At 42.1% G+C, this 26245-nt stretch overlaps 1 protein-coding gene across 1 annotated transcript in view; it reads left to right on the top strand.

Moving 5' to 3' along the window:
* The first annotated feature begins 407 nt into the window (after positions 1 to 407).
* The window catches only part of LOC144674353 (doublecortin domain-containing protein 2-like), a 240731-nt gene continuing 214893 nt past the window's right edge, over positions 408 to 26245 (top strand). Inside the window, exons 1-2 of the mRNA XM_078535740.1 lie at positions 408 to 694; positions 5596 to 5647. Coding sequence (XP_078391866.1) covers positions 408 to 694; positions 5596 to 5647 — 339 coding nt within the window. The remainder of the gene's footprint in view (positions 695 to 5595; positions 5648 to 26245) is intronic.

The raw sequence follows: 26245 nt of genomic DNA, 5'->3' as shown, positions 1-26245 counted from the left end.
GTCTTTTCATGGAGCTCTTATTTGAATAACACACAGGTGCGTTTTTAAAGGGGCTGCGACACGGCAAAGCTCCACAATGTGGGAACACAATTCAGATGTAACCTGAGCCACATGGATGGGGCGGGGCCGGGTTCTCTAACGCACGTGCACCTGGTTCCTATCCCCGCCCACCAGACTGTTGCCATGGAGACGATGGAACGAATACAAAGTTTCCCGGGATACCGCAGCATGTTACAGTTCAAAGCCGCTGCCTGCAGTGGCTACAGTTACTGTCCGACGGTGTGTTGACTGAAGCCAATTCTGAGGCACTTTGAGGAGAGAGTGCACTGTTCCAAATGTAAGCGTTTATTTTATTTAAATGTTATTTTAAACGAATCGCTTCTCCCCCCCCCCCCACCCACCCCCCCATGGCAACGACCAAGCCAACTTTCCTGGCGCAGCCGGCGGTGAAGTGTGTGCGGGTTTACCGCAACGGGGACCCCTTTTACGCCGGTAGAAAGTTCGTGATCAACGAGCGCCAGATCTCGACCTTTGAAGCTTTCCTGAAAGAGGTGACCAACGGTCTGGAGGCGCCGTTCGGGGCCGTCCGTAACATTTACACCCCGCAGCAGGGCCACCGCGTCTACCAGCTGGAGGAGCTCGACACCGGCAAACAGTACGTGGCAGGAGGCAAGGAGAGGTTCAAAAAACTCGAGTGAGTGTGCAGCAACATGTTATGATTAATAATTATATACACCTATTTAAACATAAATCAGTATAATTGGAGTTAAACAGATATATTCGGATTCCTACATGTATTTATCAATGCATCTAGTGAACGCACAGTATTCAGTGATTACCCGATTTTTAAAAATGAGCTGTGTTTGTAAACTGTTACACAGCATGAATTCCTTTAGCAGTTTTCAGAAGTACACCCTGATTTATCCAACCTTCGATGCATTGCAGAAAAAAGGACCTGTTACTGACATCTATTAAAGTATAAAACTCACATAAACACCAACATAATTAAGTGATGAATTTTATTCTGTTTGGTCACTGGATGCACAATTGCCGGAATCTTCAGACAATTCTCTCTTAATTACACATCGGTATTAGAATTACAGGTAATTTTGAACGTTAATTCATCAAAATGACCTAATGGAAAAATTATATTTTTGTTCAGTCATGTTTTTAAAAAAAATTCCCAAATTCTCATCACCTTCCAATTACAGTGTACTCATCTCAAAGTTGCTAGATTCAAATTATCTGATCAATTAATTCCTAAAGCACTAAACTTCCACTTTTTTGTATTATTTACATTGTTTTATTCAATGCAAAATTAATTTTGGATATTCAGTAAATGCATTGTTGCAAATAACTTTTCATATTTATCCATGAATGCACTGTTTACACAATAAGAAACTTTTACTAAAAGCATTTTTGTTACAGAAGACTTGTTGCATGATTGATATCTTTCCTTCCCCTCCCGACTACTCTTGCCTTTCCTGCTTTGAAAGGTGTGGAGAGAATTCTGCATGGACAAACCAGTCCCAGGGTTGTCATTTTGTGGAATACCAAAAATGGCATTATCCCCCATGTCTTTTAAAATACATTACAAAATAAAAACAGAAACAGAAATACCTGGAAAAACTCAGCAGGTCTGGCAGCATCGGCGGAGAAGAGTACAGTTGACGTTTCGAGTCCTCATGACCCTTTAAAATACATTGTTGAGGGATTATCATCGATAGCGGTTATTCGTTGCTATGAAATGGGATCAAATTCAGAATCAATTTCACTGCCAAAAAAAAGTTACATTTTTTTAATGGTAAAACAAACGGGTGCAATTAAAACCTTTATCTTCCAAGTATGCTCCACCGCACAGAAAAATCGAGTGGTGAGTCGGTAACAGTAATGATAGATATCAGTGTAGCCTGTTCTTGGTAGTTCAAAATTAATTTTGCACTGAATACAACAATGTAAACAACGCAACAAAGTGGAAGTATTGTGTTTTAAGAATTAACTGAATCAGATGATTTGGATCCAACAACTTTTGGGACGAGTAGACTGTAGTTGGAAGGTGATGAGAATTTAGGAAGTTTAAAAAAAAATCAGGGCTTAACAAAAGTATATTTTTCCATTTTGATTAATTCACATTCAAGATTACTTGTAATTCTCATAGTGATGTCTAATTAAGAGAATTGCCTGAAGCTCCCAGCAGTAGTGCATGCAGTGACCAGGTGGGATAAAGTTCATCACTTAATTATGCTGTTGTTGATGTGAGTTTTATACATTAACAGATACCCATGACAGGTCCTATTTTTGCAATGCATGGAAGTTTGAATAAATCACTGTGTACGTCTGAAAACTGCTAAAGGATTTCATGCTGTGTAACTGTTTACAAAACCAACTCTCACAAAAGCATTATTCTTAAAATTGTGCATCTCTACAGTCATGTCAGTTATATCCTATAATTTATAAAATATGAAAAGCTATGACCTTTGACTGAATGGTGCATTTTTCTTTTCCTGGAAATGTTTTGAATGAAATCTCCTTGAGTAAATTTTCTTCAGGGCTATATGAGACTGTAAACTAGAATCAAGTTGATGTGAAATGGTTTTAGCTTTGTATCAATGCAAACTGTATAGTATAAATTAGATGTGAACTTATTGAAAGAGGTAGTCTTGTACTGTTTCCTTCTCAAATACACTGCAAGAGGTGAGAAGTAATTAAAAAAGAAACCCATAGAAGTGCCTTGAAATTTATAAAATTAATTTTTAGGCTCCGATTTTCACCATGGCGGAGAGCCTCTCCTTTCTGGCAAATGTCCCTGGAATGGCTAGGAATTCTAAGTCCCACCCGCAAATATGGCATGTTCCATTATCACGGGTGCGGGAGTGGGGTCGGACCATGGAGTTCGCTGGCCACTTAAATCATCATCAAAGTGGGATTTTGGTAGGCCAGGAATGTGAAACCCGGAGTGTGCAGAGTAGACTAGGTAAGAGGAGATCAGTGTTTCATGGAACATAAACAGAAAATGCTGGAAAAACTCAGCAGGTCTGATAGCATCTGTGGAGAGAGAAACAGAGTTAATGCTTCGATTCTGTATGACCCGGAGGGTCAACTGTTAACTCTCTCTCTCTCTCTCCACAGATGCTGTCAGACCTGCTGAGTTTTTCCAGCATTTTCTGTTTTTGATTCAGATTTCCAGCATCCGCAGTATTTTACTTTTATCTTAGGAAGGTCATTGGAACTGTCAAAGGATACTAGGTGAGTTGGCATGGAGGGGGTAAGGGCAAAGGGTGGTTGGCGGGGGCATTGGTTGGCTCTAAGTTGGCATAGAGGCTATAAAGGGCCATGAGATGGGGGGCATAGGGGGTATTAGGAGCCAGGGGGTGAGCAGAGAGGCATGGGTTGGCATAGGTGGTATTTTTTAAAAAAAAGTAATTCAGTACAGTGGCAGGCCTTCCACCCAGCCTGCCTCTGCACCCGGCAGCTTCCGTGCTCATCGTGGGTGTGGCCGACTTTTAATCCAGCCTGCCACCCGAAACGGAAATCCCAAATGCAGGTGGCCATTTTTAAAGGTTGTGTTTGCAGGGTCAGGATTTCTCCCATCTCTGCGCCCCCAGTCTGGGAATGAAAATCTGGACCTTAATCTTAATGTAAATAATAGCTGGCTGGCTGCCTTGGCTCCCATTTAAAAAAAAAAAAATTCTTTCTAGTTATCAACAGTCACAGATTGCAACTCTTTTGAGTACAATCACAGTTCTTGGTTTCCGGGAGTGGGACGTGAACCCACAACCTTCTGATTCAAAGGCGAGGGTGCTATGGACTGAGCCACAGCTGACACCTCTTGGCTCCCATTAAGTTGCATTTTGATGTCATTGTGTGCAACTTGGCTCATGTAAGCATGTGCATGCCTATTTCATTTGGCCAGCAAGTAAAGTGAAGCTGGTAGCATAATGATGGTCTCAGAATGGCACCTACAGTACGGCCTTAAGATGGATCACTGTAGCAGGGAACAACAGAAACATTTCTCACTGACCTTCCTGCACTCATTAACAACTAATCTTGCCAACCTTCTTCTGTTCTACCCAGAGAGCAGTGGAGGCTAGGTCAATGAATTTGTTTTAAGGCTGAGTTAGATAGATTCTTTATTGACCAGGGAGTCAAAACATGGGTGAAACAGGAAAGGCCACATCAGATCAGCCATGATCTTATTAAATGGTGGAGCAAGCTCGAGGAGCCGAATGGCCTACAGCTGCTCCGAATTCGCATGTTTGTATGTACCCACCACTGCCCCCTTGGCTTTGCGAGTTGAGCAACAATGACTACTCTGTCCACATTTTCCTCCAGAATGTGCTTCCATTTGCAAACAGGACCCTTCCTATTCACTGCCATATTGTGACAGAATGCATCACATCACAGAATTGAAACTTAGCTCACAGCTTGCAACACCTTTCCTTTTATTGGAACTCCCCTGCTTGACTATATATTAAACCATCTACCTCACCCACACTGCCATTATGGCGTTATGGTCCTTCTCATCAAATCACATGTTAGTCTCTCCCCTACGCCTCTGGCGCCTAATCCTCCTTCCAGTGCCTTGACATGCTCCACACCTTTTGTCATTCCTTTAGAATCCTTGTTCCCTGCCAGCCCCATCCCACGGTTCTCCCTGAGATAGCTTCCCTCCTTCAACAACTGTAGTGAGTGAGACCTCATCCTTCTCCTTATAGTCACAGGTGTCCCCTTCACCTTGCCAAATTGTGGCCTATTTATTACCATGGCACAGATTACACACAAGATCACCTCTGACAACTTCTTTTATTACTGATCACCAGTGTACCTCTATTTCCTTTCAACTTAATTTCTTTCGCATCTGTCACTTACAATTCAACTGCTAACTGCCTTGACACCAACAAGTGCAAGGAGTTCGTGGACTTCTATCCCGTAGGGTTAAGATAATGCATTTAGCTGCCTCCGCTACTTCCCACCACTTTCCCCACCCCAACCTTCAGCTTCAGTTTAAAATTGTCATCCTCATGTTTAAGTCTCTTCATGTACTTTACATTCGCTATCCTCCTACGGATCGACAACTCCCCGGAACTCTTTCTGTTCCTCTGACTGCTTCTCTGTTTCCTTTATCCTCCTAACCCCCACATTTTGGAATTCTCATTCTAAGCCTTTCTGCCTTCCCACCACTCTCTCTTCCCTTAAAGACTCCCCTTAAAGGGTGACCAAGCATTTTGGCCACCCTTCCTAAATACCTCCTCCTTTGGCTTCGTATCCAATTTTAATTGATATCGCCTCTGTGAAGCATCTTATCTACGTTAAAGTTACAATCATCACTGCAAATTGTTGTTCATTCATTAAGGCTCTTTTCTTTGTTTTTCCTTTATCCCTGGAAGCCCATTTACTTTTTTCTTCCTTGTGGCTCTTTGTTGGCAACTTTATTTTTAGTCAACCCCTGGGATCTAGAGCTGGTATCAAAGAACAGGGCAAATTGCAAACATGATTCTGACTTTTACGATATTATTACTGTAGTTCATTTTATTTACAAATGAACTTTACTCATCGATCTGAAGAAAACCAAGTAATCACAAATGTTCTTTTCAGTTATATTCAGATAGGAATAAAGAAGAAAAAGCCTCTGACAAAGGATGTCCAGGTAGGTCTCAAAAATGTTTTGCCATTTACTTTCGATACTTTTCACTTATCCCTGTAGGTTTTAGCCATATTGTTAAATAAATATTGTTGACTTACATTTAAAAAAAATTGGTGTAAGCATTTGCTGTAAAGTGTGTGATTCATTCAGTTTTTGTGAATTAAGTACATTTTTTTGCTTGATAAAGCCCTTTATTATCATTTAATGACTCCTGCTGATATTTTACAAACAACTGGGACCAGAGCAACTATATACAAAACAAACATTGATTTCTCTTAACAGCAGTCAATCTATATATTGCTGCAGAGGTTACAGAGACATGTTGACTTATAAAAGCTGTAACCTGAGGAGTGGTTGTAGACTGTAACCAAGGAGCAAATATAAAACTGCAGGTAGTGTTTTGTTGTGGTTGTACACTGTATAAACTCTTGATCGACAGGAGTGTGTAATTTTAATGATAGGAAAATTGGGACTGCTCCAGAGGATGCTGTAAAGTTTACCCCATGGAACTAAGTAACTGTAGACATACACATATATATAAAAAAATTAAACCCTTGGATACTAGAAATTTTAATTAAAGCAGAAAATCTACAGCAGATCTATCAGCAACTGAGTAAAGAGGGGGGGCGAATGCTTGAAGTGATGACTCTTTCAGACCACGAACTTAACAGTCCCCTTCTTTTGAAGTACCTCTACCTGACACATTAACCTATTTGCAATATATTCTATTTTTATTTCCCCTAATCAAGGGTATAATCTTAAGTAATATTGGCTGGTCGAAACAAATCAAGAAAAATGAGAGCCAGGTTTGAGTGGGCAGAAGTGGCAGAAAGAGTTCAGTGGAGGAATGTCTTCCAATTTGGATCCAAGAAAGACAAATCGGATTTTTGTTTATTGGTGAGAGACTAAAAACTGTGGAGGAGCAAAGGTATTTCGGTGTTTAGTCACAAAAAGCTAACGCAGACGTATGTGGCATAATCAGAGAGGCTAATGGAATGTTTGGCTTTATTTCAAGAAGGCTGGAAGAAAATATGTATTAGTTGTCTAGAGCTTTGGTCAGACAATATCTCAGGAAGGGCCGTGTAAGCAGTACAGTGCAAACTCACCAGAATGATACCATGGCTTAAAGGGTTAAATTATTAGGACATCTGGTTTGTATTTTCTTGAGTATAGATGGCTGTGGGATGATCTAATTGGGGTGTTTAAAATGATTAAGGGGATTTGATAAAGTAACCATAGAGGAACTATTTCATCAGGTGGCAGGGGTAAAAGTAACTTAAATTTCTTACCGGTATGGCCAGCTCACCACCCCCCCAACCCCACCCCACTCCTCCCCTCTCCTCCTGGGCCCAGAGCCCAGATTTGACACACCTCAGCCTCATTGTTGGGACTGTAACCATCGCAATATCCTGTATCCAATTCCAGACAGGCAATTGCAGCTGCTCCGGATTGGCCGGCACCCTGGCTTTGGGAGACTGTTGCTAACAACGTTTCCTGCTGAAATTAACAGCAGTTTCTGGGGACAGGAGTCTGCTCAGGATCTCACCGAACCCGCCAGCTAGGTTCGTTGAGATACTTTGCAACAACATACACCCAACTGCATCCATGGCCATTTACAAACTTGTTACAATGCTATTAATCTAAACCCGGGAGAGGTTTGTTAGAAATTATTAACTGGCGATGTGCTTGCAAACCTGACAGGTCCCATTCCTGGGCTTTGTTGCTTTAATTTAATTGATTTACAGTTTAATACAATTCAGGCAGATTTCAGTCCGAATGGTTACAAATCAAATAGAAATTGCCATTTCCTGTAGGCCCTGCTGACTGAGACTCCTGTTAATCTGAAAGGTTTCCTGAGTAATTGGAAAAAAATCCAGTAAACCTGCAGTGAGAATCAAAATTCGTTCATACTGTAGTCTAATTTCAGTCAGTGTCGTCTGAATTTTTCCTAAGGTCAATGGTTATGAGTGGTTTCAAGTTCCACATTCTGACCCTGTGCTGTCTTAACTGGTACCAGACAGACCGTGAGGCTGGGGTGTTGAAAATTGACCTCAGTGCCACACGGTGGTATAGGGGGAAATGTTTCGGCCACTGTCTTGTTGGTATGCCATAGCAGCTTATTTTCACCTCTGTCTGTTGGGGAATTCAGAACAAAGGAGCAGAGACTTAAAATAAGAGCTCAGCCATTCATGAATGAAATCAGGAAACCCTTTTTTCACATAAATGATGGTGGAATCTGGAATTCCCCTTCTTCCAAAAAGGCTTTGATGAAGAGTCTGATTGACAATTTGAAATTCTCATTACTGAGATTAATAGATTTTTACCACACATGGGTATCACGAGATAAGGAGCAAAGCCAGGTAATTGGAGCTGAGTTACATATCACTCTAGGTCAGATTGTGGGATGCAACAGGCTTGAGGGGCTGAATGCCCATCTATTGTTCCGTGTATTTGTTTGTTCTCTGTTTTGTAATTTTGTGTTATTGTCATGTAAATTGGGCTGGACTTTCACCGAGTTTGGATGATTTGGGGGCCCTTTAAAAATGACAGCTAGGACCCAATTCCGGGATTCCCAACCCCATTCCTGGGGTTTCCGATTTTCAAGAATGCCTTTTAAGGTTGGGGGCTTGTTGGAGTCATGAAACTTCTTCCCACCTGGTCAGCTCCATTGTGGGGATAGGCATGTCCTAGTTCTGTGCAATGTTCACGGTGTCAGGCCAGCTTTTCAAAGAGCTGTGGTTCATGGCACCTCAGAGGTGTTGTGAACCATAGTCTGCATGAGGGAACCTTTTGAATGGTAAATTCAAAAGGCTTTCCTCACCTGCCCTCACCCACACCCCCCTCCCCCCCAAGCAACCACCATGGCTCCTCATGCTCCCATGCCAAGCTTCCATGCCCATTCACCCACATTATAAAGGATAGAACCAATGAACCCTGTAGTACAGAAAATAAGCTTCTAAAAAAAAGTCATTCATAACTTTCCACTTTCTTTAAAAAAAAACCTTTTTACTACAGGCCAATAATAGTATCAATTATCCAGTTAATTTAAAGTATCAATAGCAGGAACTGTAAGCACTTAAAACCTCTTTATCCTGTGTAAATGCACATTGTGAAATTGAAGAAGAGATCAGAGAGCCAGAGCTGTCAATCAGTAAACATTTTATCTGGGTTTCTGGTATTTCAACAGACTAATGGATTTCTGGGCTCTCAACCAAGCTTCATTATGCATTCTTGACTGGGAGCCCAGACATCATTCCAATACGAAAACACCTGAGCCCCAGGGAAATCATTGTATGATTGACAGCTCTGGTACTCTGATCTGTTCTGTCAATTTCCTAATGTTTATTTACACAAGATTGATGTTTCAAGTGCTTGCAGTTTCTGCTTTTGATACTTTAAAGGGTCTGGATGATTGACACTTTAATTAGCCTGTAGTAAAAAGGTTCTTTTTTAAAGTCTAAAGTTATCAATGATTTTTTTTAAATCCTACCATCACTATATGGTTCATTTCTTTCTATACATTGGATCAATGGGCATGAAAGTGCCATAGAGTGACACGTGGGGAATGAGGGGCCATAGGTGTTTGAGGGGTCATACCTTATCATGGGGGGGCATGAGGGGCCATAGGGTTTGTTTGGGGGGAATACCTTGGCATGAGGGGCAATTGGGGGTGGGTGGGAGGCATATTTGGCATGGGGGCATAAGGGGCTAAAGGGATTGTTTAGGGGTTATATCTTGCCATGGGGGGGATGAGGGGATAATGCGGTTGTTTGGGGGCTAACCTGGGCATGAGGTGGCATGAATGGAGGGTGAGCGGTGAAGGAAGGAGGGCCCTTCTGTTTTTATTATGACTGGGACAAAGTCCCATAGCACCGAGGTAGGCGTTTTAAACGGCCTGCCTCACACCTGGCAGTCCCTGTGGCTGCCCCTGGACCTTTTCCTGGGTTGGCTGGCACAAATGCAGTCCGCACCCCCCTTCCTCCCCCAACCCGGACAATGAAATCCCGTCCTTGTGGGCACTTTCACCCGAGGTAGGTGGGCCAAGCTGGAAATTTTTCCAACTCCTGCTACCTGCCTCAAGGATGAAAATCCAGCCTATTACATGTAGATAAGAGAGATGAGCTTTTTATGTCATAGAACTAAAAACTGAAAAATAATTACAGGAATAAGTGCCCTCATATTTAAATCCATGACACTTCAGTTCTATTTTTTGAGTGCTTGATTAGAGTTTTTAATAATTTACTTTTTCAAATTAAACTGGTGATTACCTCTTCAAACCACCCTCCTGACTTACAATTTGTACGTTTTAGAACAATTACTATCTGAGATATTAGCAAATGAATATTCAATGAGTTCTAAAGTTTAAACTTATTTTCATTAGATTAATGCCTGTGTTAAAATAGTAAATGAAGGAATTTTGCGAGAATATGTTGTTATGATCTTGGTGGAGACCAGTAATTAAAAAATTTGAACTTCCAGTTATTAACTGAAAGAATTATGTCACAAGGTTTCAAGTTTGAAACAAAAAATGTTTTTTTTTTGTGGGAGTTAAACAAATCAAGTACCACTAACTTAATACTATACTTGGTAAACACTTATTCTTTAAGCCCGAAAATCTCAACAGGACACTCCCCATTCTTCTTTCTTTTCCACACAAGAGTTCCCCTGTACTTTACAGGATCTTGAGGGTTCCTTGAATTCTCCTGGTACCTAACCGTGGTGTTCCACAGCTCTCAGGAATTCACTTTGATTCTCCTCAATGTTCCTACTATTCTCTGAGGTATGACATTTCTTGGGGACATTCCAGTAGCATCCAGCTAGGTGACCCTTCAATTATCTTTAAGCACCTCACGATTGTGAACATCCCAGCTCAAGCATGGGCCCGCTTGTTTTCTTGCTCAGTGATTTTGAAATCAGACAACACTCTATGTTTCTGATGGCCCTTTTTGCTTCTGGCTTACAGCTTCTCGCAGATTCTCTCTCTGCTTCTCAAAGTTGCTCCCAGGTCCCAACTGCAGGTTTCTGTCTCTGCCTTTTTTCTAAGCTGTTCCAGCTCCAGAGGTAAACTACCTAGTTCCTTTGAAAAGTCACACAGGTAAACTCGAAACCTAACCCCGTGGCAACGTGACACACCTGGGATGTCCCAGAAAGAGATATCAACAAGCTAATTTCACCTTCCCATTTTGGAATCCTGGGGCCCTTCTGAATAATTTAAACCCCTTTTGAGGACATCTGTAGACATCTCATCTCTACCAAGAAGCTCGGAAAAGTGTCATCCATTGTTTAATGTTTTCCAACCCTGACCTTTATTAAATGAACACTGTCCACTCTTTAAATGGCAATTTCTTCACGTCTGTTTACCACCTTCGCACCAGGGGATTTTATTTATCTTACATTTAACAATTCAATCCCCAAACTAAAAAGTTATACTCCTAAAACACATGAATGATGAAATTAGACATTTTTGCAATCGTGTTAAGTGTTCATTCACTAATAGTGCAGACAGTTACTTCTAGCCTTATAACTTACTGCTACTTTAAATACCACCGTCATCAAGTTACTAATGTGAATTGGCATACATATTGCAACAGACAACAGAGGCCCTGTTTCCTAAGATATATTACATTTTCAGGCAGATTGTTTTTTAAAAGCTTCTGGCAATGAAATCCGTGGTCTTTTGTTGTAACATTGCTGTTCTGGTTATCCAAGAGTAAATCTGTTTTATGATGCATGTTGTAGAAAGAGTCTATTCATTTTGCAGAGATGTATAATGATGACTTTGCTTACTAAGTTTCCATTTTAATATATCCAAGCCTACAACAACAACTTACAGTTATATAGCACTTTTAACATATTGAAACATCCCAAGGTGCTTCACAGGAACATAATAAAATAAAGCATGGCACATAGCCACATAAGGAGATATTAGGTCAGATGACCAGAAGCTTGGTCAAAGAGTTAGGTTTTAAGGAGTATGTTAAATGAGGAAAGTGAGGTGGAGAGGTGTATGGATGGAATTCCAGAGCTGCTGCCTTAGCATATGCAGGCACTGCCACTAGTGGTGGATATATTATAATTGGGAATGCACAAGAGGCCAGAAGTGGAAGAACTCAGATATCTTGGAGATTTATGGGGTTAGAGGAGATTACACAGATATGGAGGGGCAAGGCCATGGAGGGATTTGAAAACAAGGATGAGAATTTAAGTCAAGACTTTGGCCGGAATTTTCCCTGAATTGCAATAAGTGCGGTGGCGGGCGTGAAAGTAGAAGTTTCTCCCGCCAGCCACAAGGGTAGGTTTTTGCACCATATTGCCTGCTTCCTGCCTGTGAAGGTGGATGTTATCTTTTTTGACATTTTTGGGAATATGGTGGTATTCTGTAAAGAAGGCTGTGTGTGTGTGTGCATCCGTGATTAATTAAACAGGGGGAAGGTTAGCAAAGACAACTTGCCTGTGGGAACTGAGGGATGAAAGATAAAGGAGCTCGATGTGTGCATTTGTAATGAGAGGCTATGGTGAAATTGGAATTACAAGTAAATAAGTTGGGTTTTAAAATTTGCATTGTGTGATAGGTAAGAACTTGACCTTATAGCTGCTAAGTTTCAAAGGGAGTTTAAGGGACTTTTACAACTTACAAAGGTTTCGTAAGTAAACCAGAGAAGGTTATTAAATTTTATTTGACCCGAAAGTGGAGGCAATAGGAAAATATGAAAGATTTTTATATTTTGGAAAAGTTGAGATCAAAGATGTACTTAGGACAATGGAGTTCAGGATGAAAGAGGAAAATGATATTTAAGGGAGATGTTTAGTTGGATTGAGGTGGCTGTGTGGGAGAGATGTCCTGAGACCAGCTCTGTGCTGAGAAAAGTTGTGAATTTGAAGCAGCCATCAAGTTTCAAGCCAGAGAAGCCTTTGTTTTCAGAAAGCAGTCTGTTTCTGAACTTCCTTTGGATTTCCATAGCAGAATGAAAGAGAGTGCGAAGTCGTGTGGTATACTTTATTAAAGTAGTAGAACTTTTTGCCTTTGGCACTCTAAACTCACACACTCACAAGGCCATTACACATTCATTGGCATCTCACTCACTTCCAGCTCAAGGGACATCACCACTTACTCGCTCACACACGCCCTCACCCTCACATCTCCATCTGGCCTTGTGTCCTCGGGAGACTGCCTCCTCATCTTAAGGCCACTTGCAGAGATCAACATATGCCCCCACACACACTCTGCGATAACCCCCTTCCCCGATACAGCCCTCGCCCTGCAGCCTGCTCCCTTGCCTGAGGCCACTTCTCCCCCTTCCCCAAGCAAGCCCTAGCCCTGCAGCCGTTGAAAAGCCACCCTGCCTTATGGCTGGTCTGGTAGGTAGAGTCTTGCCCGTGAGCCCCCCCTAAAAGTGCTGACTGTGAAACCTGGCACTGATGACCGCGAGTGCTGCCCAAAGCAAGGTAGGCAAACAAACCTCGAAGTCCTGAACGAAGTACAGTTGTTGGGTGAACATTGCTTATATACCATTGTGAAACATGTTGGTGTGCCCGGATGATCCAGCGTGGAGGGGCTGATTCTGGAAAGCAGGGTTATAATGAGATTCAAGTGTATTGAAATTAGCTTCCTGACGTGTGGCTGTGGGAAACGAGGTCCACCATTGACAGGTGCAGTGGACGATTGCAAACGGGTTTTATGATGATGTGAAACCAACTTTTGCAACCTCCCAATATTTTCCGCTCCCGCCTGCTATGATGCCTGCCTCAAACGGGAGTGGAAAATCCTGGCTATTGCTTGATCAGGAACCAGTGTAAGTCGGCAAACACATGGGTGATAGATGAATGGGATTTTCTGAGAGTTAATATATGGGAACCTGTGTTTTAGATGACCTCAAGTGTATGGAGGGTCCATTAGGTATCCAATGCCCATTTGAATATTGTGAATTATGTACCGTGTTGCTCTGCATGGTATTATCACTTACATATGAAGAATGAGTTAGTGACTAACAATTGTATGCCAGTGGCACTGTCGAGCAGTTTAAAGCCATCACTCATTGGGCAGAATTGTCCCAGATTTGCACTGAGTGCAGTAGGAGGTGGGTTAAACGACATTTTACCCACCGGCCGTGATGGCAGCTTTCCAAGCCGTATCATCCCAAACCCGCTGCATTATTTATGCATTCCCAGGAAACATACCGTTTCCATGGTGGGTGGGCTGTCATTCACCCGGCACGCCATCACCTTGTTGCTTCATCATGCTGGGCGCCATATTTAAAGTCCAGCTGTGCTTCCAGCCCAGTACTGCATCAAAGAATACATGGCCCCAAAAGGCAAGAAGATTGCAGTCTTTGAGCACCTTTTGGATGCTGTGGAGGCCTGCTGTGATGTCCTCTACCCCCACTCTGGCCGCAGGAGGGGCAGCAACATCACCACTCCAGCTTGGTAGGCAATGACAGTGGTGATCGGTGCCAATGCTGCACAGAAGTAGTTGGCCGTCCAACCTCTCATTCGTGCAGTTAGGGTATGGCAACCATCTCATCACTCTAAGCTCACATTTAAACCCATCACAAATTCACTGGCATCTCACTCACTGTCAGCTCAAGGGACATCACCACCCATTCTCTCACACATACCCTCACACGTCCATCTGGCCTCATCTCCTCTGGAGACTGCCTCCTCAGACCTCATGATCTCGAGGCCACTTGCGCAGATCAATATGGTGCCCCCACACATACCCTGGGTTAACCTCCTTCCCCGTACAGCTCTCGTCCTGCAGCCTCTTCCCTTGCCTGAAGCCACTTCTCCCCCTTCGCCAAGCAAGCCCTAGCCCTGCAGCCGTTGAAAAGCCACCCACATATGGCTAATCTGGTAGGTAGAGACCTGCCGTGAGCCTCCTAGAAGTGTTGTGGTGCTATCTGTGAAGCCTGGAGCAGATGATTGCGAGTGCTGACTGAAGCAAGGTAGACAAACCGCCAGGTGTACGTCACTTACGTGCTGTTGTGAAACATGTTGGCATGCTTTCCCCCCAACATGGGCAGATGATCCGGTGGGGAGAGATGAGTCTGGTGGACTGGCCTTATAATGATATGCTGATGTATTACAATGAAGTTCCTGACGTCCAGTGGCGGGGAACGTGGCCCACCATTGGCAAGCTGAGCAGACGATCGCAAACTGCTTTCATGCCATCTTGAAACCGATTGCGCCATATTGTCCGCTCATGCCACCGAACACGCCTGACGCTGGCGAGCATGGAAAATCCCGGCCACCAAAGTTAGATTGTGCACCTCATCAGTAGATGACAATCACCATGGGTTGCTCCTTCAGATAGGTCCAGTCTCTTCTACTACTTTCCTCTGTGTGAAACTTCTTGAATCCAAGGTTCTCCATTACAGGCTGCAAAAGGCTTCACACAGTAAATAGCAACTACTGCAGAGCAGTCAATAATGACTATTTACCACTGCCTTTCACAGTAAAAATGAAATAATATACAGCACTAAATCACAATTAAAACAGCCAGCATGCTGCTTTTGGTGAAACATGAATCTGGAATCTCAGTTTACGATAGTGGAGAATTATTGGCTAGGTTCCAACCTCCTCAGCTAATACAAATGTGCTATTGTGAAAGGAAGATTTTATGTATGAAGTGTAACTGAAGCAGCCACACTTGCAGAGTGTCAAGCTGCTGTACTCTGATGCTCTAATACAAGCTTTAAGAAATGGCTTTGCCATGTTGCTCTCAACATCCTTTTGGACCTTTTAGTCTAACCTTTCTCATTCAAAAATGTTGCTGTGGAAAAATAACCAAAGGGTTGCTTCACTCTTATAACCATGATGTAATTTCTACAGAGGAAGGGGAACCTATAGTTAACCATGCATGTTCAATTTGGCATTTGTTATATGTTGGTTTAGTTGTACAGGTTCACTGAAATTCAGATATGTTGGGAAAAGTCTTACCATTTCCCATTAATTTCACAATTGCTATAACTAAAATGGTGTTGAGACTGCAGCTGCTAGTAGTATGGTTGGGCAGTGATTATACTTAGAGCTTCCAATACAAAGCAGAATTTACGAATAAAGTCCTGATACCCCTGCCTCAGCTTTGTGTAGATCATCTATATTACACAGAACCACGTCACATCTACCTAATCTGCATTGACGTTTGCATGTGTTAGCTGAAGTTCTCAAGTATTTTAAAGCTGCTTTGTACCCACACACTTTATTTAAAAAAAAATATTGAATCTGCAGCTAATCACAGCATACTCTGTAACCTTGCAAGTGCAGGCAGTAGCTCAGCATTTTGCATTGAGGTAAACTGTTAATGGTGAGCTGGACGCTACATAGGCAAATCTGTGGGATTTTACATTTATTCAGCTCATAAAAATGCTATGAAAGAAACCTAAAATAAAAATGGAAGGTGAAGTTTGTACTGCAACATGTTATCTACAGTTAGTTGCGTTGAATTACATTTAAATTAAATTATCACTTAATAATCAGCTTATTATAATGTGAATGAGATTATTGTCATAATGGTACAATGAAGAACTTTATAAATACAAATTTAGCAAGGAGGCAGCCCCATGATCCAGATGATTTGGGTTATATGAGTAAAATTGAAGGCATTTCTTAAGAAGTCACTAACTTTATGAGAAAAGAGTTTGGAATTGGAATCCCAGAATGGGCCCTGACAAAACGCCAAATTTAAATAACACATTACATTTTATGCAAGTAGAAAGATTGATGATCTATAAATTTTACCTGTTGAGTTCTTCCAACCCAGCAAATGATTCATGCGTAGATTTTACCATCACCATATTTTAAAAAAAAAGTAAACTTTTAATTGTGCTTTTATATCGCTAAACCAGGGAAATCTAATGCAGAGAGCACTTTGCCAAATTGAGCACCAGTGTTGGCAGCAAACACTCCCAGGTCAGAGTATCGACAGATGCAGGGCAAGACATTAACTATTCTGCTCAAATAAAGAGCTTGCATTTATATAGAGCCTTATTTCACCCAAAAGTGTTTTAAAATTATTGGATTATTTAAAAATTAAAAACAGAAAGCAAGAAGTACGCCAAAGGTCAATTAGCAACTGTAAAGTGAAAAGCCAACAGCAACAATTTATATTTATATAGCGCCTTTACCATAATGAAATGTCCCAAGGTGCTTCACAGGAGCATTATAAGACAAAGTATGACACAAGTCACATAATGAGATATTGGATCAGATGACTAAAAGCTTAATCAAAGAGGTAGGTTCTAAAGTGTGTCTTGCAGGAAGAAAGTGAGGTAGAGGGTTGTAGGAAGGGAATTCCAAAGATTGGGGGCCTAGGCAACTGAAGGCACGGCCACCAATGGTGGAGCAATTATGATTGGAAATGCACAAGAGGCCAGAATTAGAGGAGCACAGATATCTCAGGGCATTGTGAGCTTTGTGGAGATTACAGAGATAGGGAGGGACAAAACCATGGAAGGATTTTAAAATGAGGATGAAAATTTTAAAAGCGTGATGTTGTGTGACTGGCAGCCAATGTAGGGCAGCAAGCACAGACAGGGGTGATAGATGGAATAATGTTTCCGGTGTACAATCCTTCTGATGAAGGGTATATGCCCAAAGTTTCGTAACATGCTTTGTCAAATTAAATTTAACGTGACAAAATTTAAGAAAATTATTAATGTCCTTACAACCCAAACCTTATTTCCAATTGTAAGTGCACAGCCTTGTGAGAATTCCAGTTGGTGGCTGAAAATATTTTCAATTACTGTATTTGATTCATAGTTTGCCTTTGTTCCCACTTGATTGGCCTGTTCCCTATCTGTTTACTTGTAATTTATTTATGTACATAAATATGAAACAATCAAGTGTAGGAAATTTGCATACACATACATCATACAGAAGTTTGATGACAAAAAAATGTGACAACCAAACAATTTTGGGTTTACAATCTATATGAAAATAAATTTTAAGTTTAAAATAAAAACACAAGCCAGGTTGCAATCATGGTGAGGGCACTTATTAAAATGCTTAACTTTGGACCACGTTAAAAAAATTTATTCCTCAAGAAACATGAGGAGCAACCTTCATTCACAGTTGCACATGGAAGGAATACTCGAACTGGCAGTCAAATCCATGAAGACTTGATTAAAGCCTGATCTTGGATGGAAATTTCAGATAATGTACTTGTAAATATTTAGATGAGGCAGGAGAAATAGATTGGCAAGTAATGTTGCTAACGTGAGGACTTTAAAGTAATTGAAAGGATTTAATCTCAGCAGGTAGCAAGACTATTTACGTTGAGCCTATTAGATCGAATCTTGTGACATTAATGATTCAGCATTGTTATAACCCATCAGGACAATGGCAGTAGGTCATAATGCTCATTTGGAGAGCCGGTGCAGACACCGTGGGCCGAATAGCCTCCTTCTGTGCCGATAAAATTCTGTGACACAAAGAAAAGATTGGCATGAACTTACTTTCAACAATCTTTGAATATCAAATAATGGGAGATTAATTATGAATCATTTTAATTAACTTAAAATAAATTGGTGTGATAGTGAGCATCTTTCAAAATGTTTAGTATTAATGGCCCTGGACCAGGGCAATCATTTTTGAATTTTTAAAATACTATTCAAGATTGTATGCAATGCCTCTGAGCTGAAACTCTCTCAAGGAGGAACTTATTTTTGAAATAAAACTTAATACTTAATTTGTGCTGATGCTATCTTAAATGATCTCATGGCACTTTTTAATCAAATTTTAAAAAAATTACTTTGTGCCACAATAATGTTTTTCCTGTATGCCAAACCTTATAATTAACATCTAATTCATTGGCTGCCCTGAGAATTATTACCCATCTGGTTATTGTTGTAGAAAGTCAGTATTGCAATCCAGTAGTTAAAAAGATTGAGTCAATGTGGAGTTAAAGATGTGTTAAATGGGCTGAATGGTACATAGGCTAAACATTAATCTTTCACTTCTAGATTTGGACACAAATGCAGTCCAGACTGATGTATTAAAGCGAATTGCCTCTTGTTATCTGAAACAAAAGTCTAATTAGAAAAGAGTTTTAATATCCCCAAACTTCATAGTGATTTTAAGTTCTCAACACAAAAATGGGTCCTAATTTGGTAACCAATGCAGCATGAAGTACACTGGGTAGAGTAGAAATGAAGAATCTTTACTCTCCATCCAATCATAAAAAGCCTAAGCTCAACATAATAGCATGTATTTGCATTATATTTCTTTAGATTGCTGTGACAAACATCGGAATCTGTCGCTTGAACACAATCTAACACTCGACTTAGATTATTTCTCTTGAAAGCTTTTGCTCTCAAAGGTTCAGAAGTCTAAGGCAAAATCCTTTCCATTAGTATAGAAATACATGGAACAGAAGTAGCCCATTCAGCCTCTTGTGCCTGTTCTACCATTCAATTAGATCATGGCTGATCTGTATCTTAGTTGCACGTAGTTACCTTGGTTCCATAATTCTTAACACCCTTACCTAACAAATCCTAGAGATCTCCTGTTTTGAATTTTTCAATTGACTGAGCCTCAACGGCTTTATGGGGGAAGAGAGTGCATTTAAAAAGAAAGAGAATTGCCTATAATTCCTTCCACAGCCTTGCCCGGACTTCTCACTCTGCAATTATCTTCTAGTTCCATATCTTTTTCCAACAGCTCCACATCTGAATCTGGCTGTCTGGGCACACTTCATTTTCACTGCTCCATCATTCACCCCAAAGATTTGAGCCAACTTAGTCCTATACTTTTCATCAAAGCCTCTTTGAACTGCTCCCTTTCATTTATCCATTTTGTTTACACTTGATTGTTATGCACTTGAAACATTTCTTAACTTAAAGGCTCAGTATTAACACAATTTGTGCATTTGAAATCTAAATGGCAATTAAATTAAATTAACAACTGTATTTAAACTAGGATGACATAACAGGAAAGGCCTGAGGGTTTAAGGAATTGGAATGCTCTGTGTACTGGATTTCTACTGCTTGAGTTTGTTCGTTGCCTAGTTTCCCACTGTGTTTTGCAACTTGAAGGATAAACTAATAGTAATGAGATGCTTCATGGGGAATAACTAAAATATTTCCCAATAGTATTTTAAATGATATTTTTTTTTTTGTCTAGCTTAATTAAGTAAACCACATGATTTATTTTAAGTTAACAAAAAGTTTTGCTGGAAAATGGTATTTTTAAACAATCAGTAGTCTATTTCCACTTGCATGATTTGTGAAAAAATAATTCTCTGAATAAATCTGCTATCTGAAGATTGAAGAAACAAACCTAGTTTCAAAATACAAATTCCGAATTTGATTTGACACCGGGTGCTGGAATTTTATGATGGCCTCGGGAACTGCAAGTTGGGCCATTTCCCAATTTCATAAACCAGAGATCATCACCTCTGCCATATTTTTGTTTTCTGGAGATGTGGGCAGGCAGCGTTCTGGTTTCCTGACTTCTGAGATAGCATTGGAGGAGTGTGGGTGCTGAGACAGGCTGGTTAGAAGGCTTCATGTCCCCTCATTTTCCCATGTACCCTCCATAGTATTCACTAGTGCAATCCTGAGGAGCCATGTGATAGGAATTGAAAATCTTTGAAATGGGACATGAAAAAAGTACATCTCTAACAATCAAATAGAGCTGTTGTTCAAAAACACAATCATCCATGGGGTGGAGGGAGGTGGGGGGTGGTGGGAACTGCAGAACCATTAAAAAAATGCTTGAATTCCCTGAAGTAGTCCATCAATTATAAAAACAAAACACCTATTCAGTAATTGCAGCAAGAGACAGCTAATCCTTTAATAAAATCTTAAAACTGTCAGTCAAACTTTGGATACACTTCCTGTTGAGGTAAGTGGTTCTGTAGCCTTTGAAGCCTAACCAAGCATTCATAATGGGCTCAGCTGTCAGGACAAACTCTTCAATTGCAAACAATGGAGACTATTGAAACTGGAAAATGAGATGGCTCGGTATTTTCTAAGCTACACCAGATGACTTGTCAATCAAAGCAGTCCAGGAGCAGGTTGCTGTTATTTTTTTCTCAAAAGAAAGCTGCAGACCCATTTAATTTTTTTCAAATTAAAGCACACTGGAAATTTAAACCTTTTCAGATCATGAAACTAGATTTCCCAAGCACTTTTTTTTTTCAGTTTTGAATGCAATGTAGCACATTTTTCCAATGTGAAAATTACTCTAATGCATCTCAACACTTACACAATGAAATTATTAACTTAACTCATCTTTCCTTTAATCCAATCCAGTACCAAGCACCTAACATCACAGGAGAAACATAAGTTCAGTGGTTGGTGGGAAACCGCTGTTGGGGATTATCATCAAGTAGCTGAGAATTAGAAAAACATGTTCTTTTTAAAAGAAGGAGCTACTTACATTTAAGTAAGAAACAAAGAATAGGGAAGCAAAGTCAAGTCAAGGCCAGGTAAAATAAAATTGCATAAGTAAACCAAAGTAAAATAAAGTTAGCGCAAGGGAAGTAAATTGAAGCCATGGCAGGACAGCTCGGTTGTGTGGAATGTGTGTCCTGTAATACGTGGGAAGTTGTGGATGCTACCAGTGTCCTAGATGACCACATGTGCAGGAAGTGTCACCAGCTGCAGAACCTTGAGCTCGAGCGGCAGTTGGGGTCACTGTGTGGAGCATCTGCAAGCCTGAGAGCTACGTGGATAGCACGTTCAGAAAGGTGGTCACACTGCACCTTAGGAGCCTGGAGGCAGAAAGGGAATGGGTGACTGCCAGGCAGCCCAAGAAAATTAGGTAGTGCAGGGAGCCCCTGAGGTTCCACTGACAAATCGGTTTTCCATTTTGGATACCGGTAAGGCCATTGGTTCCTCAGAGGAGTGCAATCAGAGCCAAATTTGTGGCACCATTGGCAGCTCTGCTGTACAGGAAGGGAGAAAGAACAGGGGAAGAGCAGTATTAAAAGGGGATTCAATTAGTTAGGGGAACAGAGAGGCATTTCTGTGGCCTTAGAGGTGACTCCAGGATGGTATATTGCTTCCTTTGGTGCCAGGGTCCAGGATGTCATGGAGCGGCTGAAGGACATTCTTCTGTGGGAGGATGATCAGCCAGAGGCAATGGTCCACCTTGGTACCAATGACTTGGTAGGAAAGGGGATGAGGTCCTGAAAGCAGACTTTAGGGAGCTAGGAGGAAGATTGAAAAGCAGAGCTTCTAAAGCAGTAACCTCAGGATTACTCGCAGTCCCACATGCAAGCAAGTATAGGAATAGGAGAATTGAGCGAATGAACATGTGGCTGGAAAGCTGTGTAGGAGGGAGGGCATCAGATTTCTGAGGCATTGGGACCAGTTCTGGGGAAGTTGGGACCTGTACAAGCTAGACGGTCTACACCTGAACAGGACTGGGACGAGTATCCTCACAGAGAGATTTGCTGGTGCTGTTACTGGAGGTTTAAACTAGGTTGGCAGGGGGATGGGAACCTGAGGGCAAATTTAGAGCAGGGAACGGGTAGTGGAGAATAGTGAATGACTCTGAAAGAAAGGAGCAGCACAAGTTTAAAAAGCGTACAGCACAGGAATTTGGCAGTGTCAAAAGGTATATATGTAAATGTAAGGAGCATAGTAAATAAAGGTGATGAGCTGCGGGCACAGATAGACACATGGCAGCATGATGTCATTGCTATAATGAAAACTTGGCTTAAGGAGGGGCATAAAATGGCAGCTTGACATCCCTGGATGTAGAATTTTCAGACAGGATAGGGAGGGGGATAAAAAGGTGGGGATGTAGCATTACTGATTAAAGAATCAATTACAGCTGTGAGGAAGGAGATATATTAAATGAAGCATCAAATGAGGCCATATGGGTTAGCTCAGTAATAAAGAAAAAGGGGCATCCACAATGCTAGGAGTGTATTATGGACCTCCAAATGGTGGAAGGGAGTTAGATGGGCAAATATGTAGAACGATTTCTGAGTGCAATAACAATAGGGCAGGAATAATTGGGGCCTTCAACTACCCTAATATCAATTGGGATACGAACAAAGTGAAGGGCACAGAAGGTGCAAAATTCTTGAACTACTTTCAAGAGAACTTTTTTAACCAATACATAACAACCCCAACAAGAGGGGCGCAATTCTTGATTTAGTCTTAGGAAATGAAGCTGGGTAAGTGGATGAAGTAGCAGTGGGGACCACTTAGGAGACCATAATATAGTTAGATTTAGCTTCATTATGGAAAAGGACAAAGATGGAACAGGAGTAAAATTTCTAAATTGGGGGAAGACAGATTTTACAAAGCTGAGAAGTAAACTGGCGAGAGTGGACTAGATACAGCTGTTAGAAGGAAAAACTATGTCAAATCAGTGGGAGGCATTCAAAGGCAAGATTCTACAGGCACAGTGTAGACATGTCCCCATACAGGGTAAGATAAAGCAGAAAAAGAAAGCTTATGACAGTTACAAAAGACTTAATACTGTAGAAAGCCTCGGAGTATAGAAAGATCTGGGGTGAAGTAAAAATGGAAATTAGGAAAGCAAAGAAAGGATACAAAAAAATATTGGCAGATAAAATCAAAGAAAACCCAAAGATGTTTTACTAATGCCTTAAGAGCAAGAGAATAACTGAGGAAAGGGTAAGGCCTATCGGAGATGTACATGGTAACTTGTGCGTTGATGCAGAAGATGTGGGCAGGGTTCTCAATGAGTACTTTGTCTCTATCTATACAGATGTTCTAGTTAAAGAGGAGGAGTGTGAAATATTAGATACAATAGGCATGGTGAGAGAGGAAGTATTGGAGGGACTGGCATCCTTGAAGGATAAATCACCAGGGCCAGATGGATTGAAGAAATCAGGGAGGAAATAGCAGATGCTCTGAGGATCATTTTCCAACCCTCACTAGAAACAGGCGAGGTCCCAGACGATTGGAGGTCTGCAAACGTTGTACCATTATTTAAAAAGGGTGCGAGGAATAGGCCGAAAAATTATAGGCCGGTCAGTCTGACTTCGGTGGTGGGCAAATTATTGGAAACAGTTCTGAGAGACAGAATAAACTGTCACTTAGAAAGGCATGGGCTGATCAGGGATAGTCAGCATGGTTTTGTTAGGGGAAGATTGTGTCTCACTAACTTAATAGAACTTTTTGAGGAAGTAACAAGGGGGATTGATGAGGGTAGTGCATTGGACGTTGTCTACATGGATTTCAGAAAGGCATTTGACAAGGTCCCACATGGCAGACCAGTCAGGAAAGTGAGATCTCATGGGATATAGGGGAAGGTGGCAGGATGGATCCAAAATTGGCTCAGTGACAGTAAACAAAGGGTAATGGTCGATGGATGTTTTTGCAAATGGAAAACGGTTTCCAATGGTGTTGCACAGGGCTCCGTGTTGCGGCCCTTGCTGTTTGCTGTATATGTTAATGATTTAGACTTAAATGTGGGAGGCATGATTGGGAAATTTGTATATGACACAAAAATTGGCATTGTAGTTGATAGTGAAGAGGATAGCTGTTGACTCCAGAATGACATCAATGGTCTGGTTGAGTAGGTGGAGAAGTGGCAAATGGAATTCAATCTGGAAAAGTGTGAGGTAATGCATCTGGGGAGTGCAGACAAAGCATGGGAATTCTCAATAAATGAGAAGTCCACCTGAAGGTGGCAGGACAGGTAGGCAAGGTGGTCAAGAATGCATATGGAATGCCTTCCTTTATTGGGTGAGGTATTGAACGCAAAAGCAGGGATATAATGATGGAACTATATAAAACACTGGTTAGGCCACAGCAGGAATTTTGTGTATAGTTCTGGTCACCACATTACAGGAAGGATATAATTCCTCTGGAGAGAGTGCAGAGGAGATTTACAAGAATGTTGGCAGGGCTTGAAAATTGCAGCTATGAGGAGAAATTGGATAGGCTAAGGTTGTTTTCCTTAGAATAGAGGAGGCTAAGGGATGACCTAACTGAGGTGTACAAAATTGAGGTGTCTAGACAAGGTAGACAGGAAAGACTTGTTTCCCCAAGCTGAGGGGTCAATTACCGGGGGAATAGATTAAGGTGATTGGTAGAAGGATTAGAGGGGATGTGAGGAAAAACTTTCTCACCCAGAGGGTGGTGGGCATCTGTAATTCAATGCCCAAGTTGGTGGTTGAGGCTGAAATGCTCAACTCATTTAAAATGTTCCTGGATCTGCATCTGAAGTGCTGTAACCTGCAAGGTGCTGGAAAGTGGGGTTAACATGAGCAGATAATTTCTTTTAACTCTTTTGGCCAGTGCAGACACAATAGGCTGAGTGGCCTCTTTCTGCACCGTAACTTTTTTATGGTTTCTGTGGTTCTTTGGGGCACTTGCTGGACGCAATGGAAGGCCGCCACGATCTCCCGCTCTGGCCGCAGGAGATGCACCGGAGTCACCAATCCTGCCTGGGAGGTGGTGGCAGTGGCTCCCAGGCAGGATTGGTGACTCCGGTGCCACCTGAGTACAGAGGAATGACGTGACAGAGGACGAGGTTGAGGGGGTCACAAGCAAAGGGAAATTCCTGAGACAATGACCCAGGGGTGTCCAGTTGCTGCTGCTCCTCCCTTTGGCCCTAGCCTGACTCCTTGAGGGGAAAAAGCACCTGGAGGGACGTCGAGGTGCCCTGTTTCCCTCTCGCATTGCCACTGCAGGAACTCAACCATGGCTACCGCAATGGAATGCAGGTCTGCGCACATCTCCACATTCTGTGGACCATGATCTCCATGGCGTCTGCCATCCTTCCCATGGGTACACCAACCCGAACCCTTGTCTTCCCAGGATGCCCAGGTGGGCGTGCATGTTCCCTACCATCCTGAGAATCCCACCCCCATCCACATTGACTTCCCCCTTTCCACCTCCAGGTTCCGTGTCTGTCTCCGAGACCCCACCAACCACGCTTGCCATCCGTTTTACTGCTCCTGACATGCCCTCACCCTCCCATCCTACCGGCTCCATCTGCCCCTCTCATACATATTATCCCCTCCGACCCCTCCTTCCGCTCCTCCCTTACACCTTCCTCCCCCTTGCAGCTTCCTCCCCAATTGCCACATTCTCCCCCATTACACCCTCCTCCCTTCCTTCACCCCCCCAATCTCTTCCCCTGCCCCTCCCAAACTCTCTGCCCCAGTACACCTTCCTCGTCTAGTCAAACCTAGACCTTCCTCTCCCACCCCCTCACCAATCATCTGTAGCAGCCCATGGCCAAGACCGTCAAGCATCAATAGAGGCTTCCCAACTTCTGTGAGCTACTTTGCGGCGAAGCCATATCCATGAGAATCCACCCAGCACGTGAAGCACGTGTTCCTCCTGGGTCCGGTAGGTGTAGGGCTCCAGCATCATCTCCTCGGATGTCCACAATCTGAGCAAGACTCTAACTGTAAGTCCCAACTTCTGCAAGTCACGTTTGTCCAGACATGTTGTGGGCTGGTGTGTTTTACTGCCGGTGTAATGGAAAATTGGTTATGGGGGGGATGATTCTGGTCGGGCCTTACCTTGCATCCCATTACCAATTTGTATTGGATGATCCCGCTGTGCTTTCACGCAGGCATGAAACCCATTTTTGCCCCTCACGCTGAATTGTCCCCCCTGCCTGCCATGACACCGGACGCTAATGGGGCCAGAAAATTCTGGC

The sequence above is a fragment of the Cetorhinus maximus genome, chromosome 3 (genome assembly GCF_964194155.1).
Source record: "Cetorhinus maximus chromosome 3, sCetMax3.hap1.1, whole genome shotgun sequence".
NCBI lineage: Eukaryota > Metazoa > Chordata > Chondrichthyes > Lamniformes > Cetorhinidae > Cetorhinus > Cetorhinus maximus.
Note: the sequence above shows the minus strand (reverse complement) of the source record. Positions and strands in the feature narration are given on the sequence as shown.